The sequence below is a fragment of the Elephantulus edwardii genome, unplaced genomic scaffold (assembly GCF_000299155.1).
Source record: "Elephantulus edwardii isolate Elephantulus edwardi_28Jun2011 unplaced genomic scaffold, EleEdw1.0 scaffold00014, whole genome shotgun sequence".
NCBI classification, from domain to species: domain Eukaryota; kingdom Metazoa; phylum Chordata; class Mammalia; order Macroscelidea; family Macroscelididae; genus Elephantulus; species Elephantulus edwardii.
Genome location: NW_006399764.1, coordinates 14,571,534 through 14,579,427, shown reverse-complemented (window position 1 = coordinate 14,579,427; position 7,894 = coordinate 14,571,534). Strand labels below are relative to the sequence as shown.

Sequence of the window (7,894 nt, the reverse complement as noted above, 5' to 3'; positions counted from 1 at the left end):
TTGCATATGAGTAGTTGGTGGTCTGTTCCACAATCAGCTCCCGGCCTAGTTTTCACAGCTGATATTGAGCTTCTCCAGCGGTTTTTTTCCACAGATGTAATCGATCTGATTCCTATGCATACCATCAGGTGAAATCCATGTGTATAACCTGTGTTTATGTTTCTAATAAAACATATTGGCAATGAGTAAGTCATTGATTGTACAAAATTCAATCATTCTATCTCCAGCTTCATTTCTGTCACCAAGCCCATGTTTTCCGACTACTGATTCTTTTTCTCTGTTCCCAACTTTTGCATTCCAGTCACCCATTATTATCAATGCATCTTGATTTATTTACTGCCTCTGAAAACCCACAGCAGGGTCAGCTATGAATTGGTTCTAACTCTAAAGTACACACAACCATAAATGAATTCTAAAGAATTACCAATAGTGGGAAGATAAAGCATATTTCTGATGATTCAAGTAAAAGCCCAATAACTTAAATTAGTACTGTGTGGAAATAATGCACAGATTGGCTTCAGGTTGTCAGGGAACAAACTATTATAATGCATCCAGGATTGATTACCCAACTTAGATGGGTCTATATTTTAAAGTTATTTGGGTATTATAAAAATAATTCCTACTGGGTAATGACTATAATGTAGAAACTACATTGGACCTAGATTACTTAGATCAAAATCTGTTACCATGGTTGCAGATTATTACATGTTTATAGATGGCTTTTGAAGTTACATTTTGTTGAGTTTGCTAAGCTTCAAAGCCATGAGGAAAGAGATTTCTCCTTGCTGGGTCCTGATGGCCTAGAGGTAAGCTGTGCTGCCAGCCTGAGGGGATGTGGATGGACACTCTCCTCCATAAGATTAACCGCCACTGAAAACTTGCTGGAGGGTCAGCTGTGGGTCAGTTGCAACTCTACATACACAACAACAACAACATTGTAAAATCTAACCTCTCTGGTGTTAAGAAGGCAGGGTTGGAGGTGGTTATGCAGTGATGTAGAATTCTACAAGATATAATCTGAGGTAAGCTCAACCATCAGTTGTAAAGGGGATTAGAGAGTGAATTCTAAGAACCTTAATTAGATCACAACCCTGATCTGATGTTGAGGGAGTCTCCCTCGGGTGTGATCTGAAACACTTCTTATCTCACAAGAGATAAAAAGAGAAGAAATAGAACAGAGAAGGGGGAACCCTCAGAACCCCCAAGAAAGATGACCCGGAGCAGAGCACGCATGAAGAATCCAAGAAATTCTGAACCTATAGATCGTGAAGAAAACGGGGACCTTCCTCCAGAGCCAGCAGAGAAAGCCTTCTGGAGCTGATTCTCCGATTTTGGACTCTAGACTCCTGAACTGTGAGGGAATAAATTAAAGTCTTCTTCTTGTAGCATCCTAGAATAGGGTCACTAGGTAACTAAGACATAGACCAGAGAACTGATGCCTTTCACTTCAGCTGGCATCAAATAAGAGAGCTCTGATGGCCTAGTGGTAAGGAACTGTGCTGCAATCCCAAAGGCACCTGGTTTGAATCCACCAACTACTCTGTGGGGGAAAGATAGGCAGTCTCCTCCCATGCAGTTAATGGTCTCTGAAAACCTACTGGAGGGTCAGCTATGGGTCTGTCCCAACACGACAACACTCAACAACAAACAAATATTCAAAATAACATGGACCGCCAGAAGGATGAACAAATCTGTCTTGGATGGGAGTACAGCCAGCGTGCCCATAGGAGGGAGAATGGCAAAGCTCCGCCTTGCTTCCTTGGGGCTTTTCATCAGAGGAAACTGATGCTAGGGAATCATGAAAAAGAGGCAGGTCCTCAACAAGACGGACAGCCACGGTGACCCCTACAGAGGGCTCAGGCGTAGCAGTGATCGTGAGGCTGTGGCAGGACGAGGCCTGAGATCTGAGTCACGGTCAAGAGTCAACTTCACGAGAGACCTAATAGCATCAGGGTATTCAGTGTGTGACCGCCTTGTCTAGACTTGTGGCATTGGAGGAACCATCAGGACTTCCCTCCACTCAGAGACCTGGTTGGGTGTGGATGTGTGAATGTAGGTGTGTGTTTAACAAACCCCTAGCTTTTCCCTATCCTCTCAAAAGAGATACAGTGGTCATGAGAGAGCGACCTGACCACAGCATAGCTCTCTCACAGCCAGGGCCTCACCACTTAAAAGCCACAGACAGAATCACCTCTTGAGTTCAAAGCTACTCCTTAGCCTGAGACACAAGAGGAAGAAAAATCAATGCTACTTAGAATATTAGGGCTGGAGAGAACTTAAAGATGACAGGTTAAGAAAAGAAGAAAGCTTATCTACTTCTGGCATTTCACTTAAAGGAAAAAGCAAGTAAAAAACAAACAACACCCCCCACACACACACACACTGGATAACAATACTTAGAATAAAGACATAGGGTAGATCATTGTTTTGTTTACCCCTCTTTTCAGGAGTTTTTCATTAATTAGTGTTAGGTTAGGTTAGTGGGCTTAAAGAAGAAATCCAAGAGAATGGGAGAAAGCTTAATGCAGCTTTATTAAAGGGGGGAAAGGGGAGCTCGCAGGTGAGTTCCTCATCCTGGAGAGGCAGAATGGGCAGTCACACTGTGAACTTAGTGGGGAGGATTTTTAGAAACAGAGTCTTTAGGGAGGGACATTCCATTCTGATTTAGGAGCCTCCTGCTAGCTCAGCCAGACATGCAAGGCCGTTTGCTCTTTATATCAGCAGCAGGAAACGCCATCAGCATTTGAGTTCTGAATTCTTCATTCTTCTCTTTGGTCCCCTTTGCCCAGACTAACAATTAGGAACTGATTTAATGACAGTTAAAATTAATATTGAAAATGGAGAACAAAGAATCAAGCTCTTTGGTCTACGCACTTTCGTCTTAGGTAAAGGTATTTTCTAAGTAGATACATGTGATGTTGTTATGTGCCATTGAGTCATATGCGAATCATAGCGACCCTCTCTGTACAACAGCTCTGAACCCTGCTCTATGCTGAACCAACCTCATTGTCTCTGACATAGCTACCCTGATTACTCCAGTAACTGAGTCAGTCCATCTCCTCCAGGGTCTTCCTCTCCTGCACTGTTGCTCCTCCCTTCCAAGCATGATGTCCCTCTCCAAGGACTGGTCCCTCCTGACAACATGCCTAAAGTATGTGAGATAGAGCTTCAGAATCCTTGCCTCCAGGGAGCAGTCTGATTTCACTATCTCCTGTTTGTTCTCTTAGCAGTCCATGATATATTCAAGAGACTTCCAGCACCACAACTCTGAAAATCTGCTGTCAGGGACCTCTCCAGAGCAGTGATGTCAGTCTGGAGAATAAGGTGCAAGTGATCCAATGTATGGTCTTCACAGTTACCTGCTATGCATCAGAGAGCAGGGCAATGACTAGCACCCCTGGCATACACCTTTCCTGATTTTGAACCATGCAGTGTTTCCTGGCTTTTTTTTGTGGAAAATAAGAAGGTGGAAGGAATGCACAGAATCACTATACCAAAAAGAATGGGCTGACACAGAAAAGTTCATGAAACTACATATGATCAAGAGCCTATGGTGGTAAAAGAGGAAGTTCAAGCTGCTTTGAAGAAATTGATAAAAATGAAAGGCCCCAGGAATTAACAGCCTACCAATTGACATATTTCAACAAACACATGCTGCTCTGGATGTGCTCACCAGGTTGTGCCAAGAAATCTGGAGTACAACCACCTGGCCACTGGAGTGGAAGACATCTGCATTTATTTCCATCCCCCCAAAAATGGTGACCTGACAGTGTGGAAATTATCAAACAGTATCATTAATATCACATGCAGGCAAGATCCTGCTGAAAATTAACCAAAAACTACTGGAACAGCACATCAACAAAGAATTGCCAGATGTGCAGACTGGGTTTAGAAGAGGCCATGGTACTAAGGGACATTATAGCCAATATAAGATGGATCTTAACTGAAAGCGGAAGTACCAGAGGAACGTCTATCTGTGTGTAATTTACTACGCAAAGGCTTTTGACTGTGTGGATCACAACAAGCCGTTGCTGACTTTGAGAAGAAAGGGAATCCAGAACACTTAACTGTGCTTATGTGATATGATTGTGTGAGATATGTATAGATAGATACAATGTTGTGTGCAGTCAAGTCAAAACAAACTCATAGCTGACCCTACTGGGGAGTTTGTGGAGGATTTAAATCACATGGGAGGAGATTGGCCATCTTTCTCCCAAGGAGGAGCAGGTGAATTTGAACTGCCTGCCTTTGGGTTGCTAGCACAACTCCTTACTACTCAGCCATCAGAGCGACTGGTGAAAGACCAGCAACCTCTAGGTTAGCAACCCGTCATGGAACGTACTACACAGCCAGTGCTCCTTTAGATAGATGTAGGCTTATACAAGGCAAAGTCTAGTCTAAAGGCTTTTGTTACAAATACAGTTATTTAATGAGAGTTGGGTTTGGGGTTTGTTTGGGTTTCTTTCTTTCCCCCCCACAAAGTTTGCTTCTCCTTGTGATACTAGAGTGTCCAGGTGTGAGGATGCTGTTGGCTTTTTGATCCTTACTCAGTCTGAACTCTCAGTAGCTCTCCATCTCAGCCTGGCTCAGTACATGGTCATTATACAGTAGACGGTGTTGGGAGCTGCTGTCATGACGTTGGGTGGTAGTGGTTGTGTAAAGGCAGTGGCCTGGTCACTGAGGTGTGGTTTCAATCCGCAGATTGAGCAGGTGAGCCAGCTCTCGGCACTCGTTCAGGCCCAGCTGGAGTACCACAAGCAGGCAGTCCAGATTCTGCAGCAGGTCACCGTCCGACTGGAGGAAAGGTACTGTGCGGTCCCTGCATTCTAAATTTGCATGTGGATGCTGTTTGAAGACCAACTTCAGCCAAAATTTCTGCTGATCCTGGACAGGCTGGGTTGTTTGGTTTTTTTAGTGAGTTGGTTTTTTTTTTTGTTTGTTTGTTTGTTTGGGTTTTTGTTTGATTGGTTTAAGTGAGTCTTGGCTTTATGAAAGCAGCCCTGGTGGCCTACTGGTAATGAGCTGCACTACCATCCAAATGCATGTGGTTCGAATCCACCAGCTGCACCATGGGAGAAAGATGAACATTCTCCTCCCATGTGATTTACTGTTTCTGAAAACTAGAGGGTCAGCTGTGAGTCATTTCTGCCTCAGTGGTGCACAACAACAATACTTGCATGCCACTTGCTTGTCAGGATATGAGGATGCTAATGATAATCGCTGTGACTGGCTGAGGGTGTGTTCTAATCAGATACTGAATATGTATGAGCTACATATCTTTACCTTACCTTCCAGGTGTGCAGACGGAGGCTCACGGAGGTTGACCACCTAGCCCAGGGTCACACTGTGGTGGGATTAGGATTCACAGTCGGGCATATCTGATTTGAGAGCCCGAGACTTTACACACTTGTGTGTCCCTGAGTGGTGGTGAATCCTCCACCTCTACCAGAGCTGCTTCCATCTGCCTGTCCCCCCACCTACTCAGATGCAGCTTGCAGCTGTAATCATAGTGTGTCTGCGTCTACCTGCACAACCATATGTGGTGGCTCTGCCCTATAATTCATATATATATAACGGATATATTTTATTGAGCCTGATTAAGTGGAATGATTCTGCTAAACATATATTCATTAAAGCATCATCTGAGCAGCCTTCATTCCAGATCAAGGTCACAGCAGATTCTCACAGCTGCTGGGATGACTAATGCATAATGAAAACCCCAGTTCATGTCAGGCCATTGGGAGCCTCACTGCCAGCCTCCTCCTGAGTGAGCATTGTGGGTCGTCAGTCAGTGCACCAGGGTATCTATGTGTGTAGCTCTCTGAAGCCTCTTGAAAGGCTTAACTACACCCGCTTCAGAACACTGAAGGTATTACATGGCTGTGTGACATTTGTTGAATATAAAGGGACCATTTTCCTTTTTAACCTCTGAAATATTTTCAAAGAAATATCATTCCACAGTCACCACCATGCCTACGCTCTCCCGACCCTTGTGTGTCTGCTGTGGACCTGGCCTGATGAATGCCTGGCACTGCAGCATTGAATTCAGAGGCATGCTAAAGGCATTTCTTGGTCATCCCTTTCGCCTTTCTTGCTCCACTCAGTGTCTCCGACTTTTGTCCGCTCTCCAGCACACAGTGGTTCCTCCCTCCCTCATGCTCTCAGTGCATTGACTTTCTGCCACGCGATTGTCTGGAATCCTTCTGAGCTGGCTCCTACCCCTTCATTATCCCCTTCCTCAGCTTCCCTATGAAAAGGTGCTCCTTCCCGTACCCTGAACCCCCGTGTTCCTGAAGTTCTTTGTACTAGTCTCTCTGACAGCACCTAGTGCAATTTATTGTGTAAGTTACTTTTCACCTTCTCTACAGCCCATAAGCAGCATGGAGACAAGAACTAAGTCTTATCCATCCTTGTTTACCCAGCATGGTACATATTTGTATATATTTGTATGATGAGCACTGACCAGATGAAGACGGAAGTGTGGGGCCTAAGACAGTGAGGGTCTCATCACAGGCACGTCACCAGAAGGACTAGCGTATACGTACAGAAGAAATCCAAGGGTCTTTGTCAGACTCTATTTTTATTGCTAGAAACTAGAGGGTATTAGTAATAGGAGACTGTGAGTCACCCACTCATTGGATTCTGTGGCTTTCCTGTCACTTGTTAATTGACTGTCTGATCTTTTTCTTTTCAATGCAGAATAAGGCAAGCTTCCTCCCAGCCTAGACGGGAGTATCAGCCAAAACCTCGGATGAGCCTGGAGTTCCCCCCGGTGGACAGCACTCAGCCCAATGGGGGCCTGTCCCACACGGGCACTCCCAAGCCTGCAGGTGAGGTGCTTAGGTCTGCAGACCCTGTGACTTGGGCCTGGGGTCCTACAGATGATATTCCAGAAGACCCTGTGACTCGGGCCTGGGACAGGCCCTACAGATGATTTTCCAGAAGTTCTGGAAACAATTCTGTTAGACCTCCAAAGCAGCATGTCCCTTAAGAGATGGTTTCTTGAGGCAGAAGCTTTTTAAAAGGGGCCCTTCCCCATTTCTCTCACTGACCTTGACTTTCCTCCTTTCCCTCTGCTTTCTCTAGAAAACTCTGTTGTCTGTCACCAGAGCACGCACTCATTCAGCTTCTCCGACACCTTTTGGTATAAATCACTTTCACTCGTGAGTTTGACGCTGCAGCTCCCTTCTATTTCCTCCGCTTTTCCCTTCCATGAGGCCTGTCCTCAGGAGAGCGAATGATGCCCGGGCCCCTGTGCGCTCACACACAGCCCCTCACACCAACCTCGCAAACACGTGATGAACAGGCCACTCAGCACGGCTGGATGAGTGGGTCTCGAAGGACGCCTGCAGCGCCTCCTCTTCACCCTCCAGCCCCTGTCACTGTGCTGAGCTGGAGGCTGGTGCCGTAGATGATGGGACTCGGGATGATGATGCCATAGATGATGAGCGTCAGGAATGTTGCTCCATAAACACCAGGCATGGTTTGGGCATATGCAGCAGCCATTCTGACACTTGCACCTAAGCGTTTATGGGGCAGAGACAAAACACAAACCTCTCTGATTTCCATGGAGTCAGAACCTGCGCTTAACTGACCTCCCAGCAGGTTTTCAGAGGCGGTAGCAGCATGGGCAGAGACTCCCCATCATCCTCCATGGAGCCGCTGCTTTACCTGAAAATACAGTCACCACCTGTCGTTAACAGCACGGCTTCCTACAGACCACATCACCAGAACTCCTTAACGTGTTGAAGTTGCATTAACTCTCAGCAATTTCTTGGAGATGAGAGAATAGTTTTATAATGGCTGTGACTTGGAAAGACATGCAGCTTCCTCCCATTTGCCTGTGCCCCAGGTTTTGATGTTTCCTCACAGGGAGCAAGTTTTCAAAAGTGGC

General features: G+C 45.7%; 1 protein-coding gene across 1 annotated transcript in view; it reads left to right on the top strand.

Moving 5' to 3' along the window:
- Positions 1–7,894, top strand: part of SH3GL2 (SH3-domain GRB2-like 2) — a 51,325-nt gene that overhangs the window by 41,025 nt on the left and 2,406 nt on the right. Inside the window, exons 6-7 of the mRNA XM_006881283.1 lie at positions 4,702–4,805; positions 6,700–6,830. Coding sequence (XP_006881345.1) covers positions 4,702–4,805; positions 6,700–6,830 — 235 coding nt within the window. The remainder of the gene's footprint in view (positions 1–4,701; positions 4,806–6,699; positions 6,831–7,894) is intronic.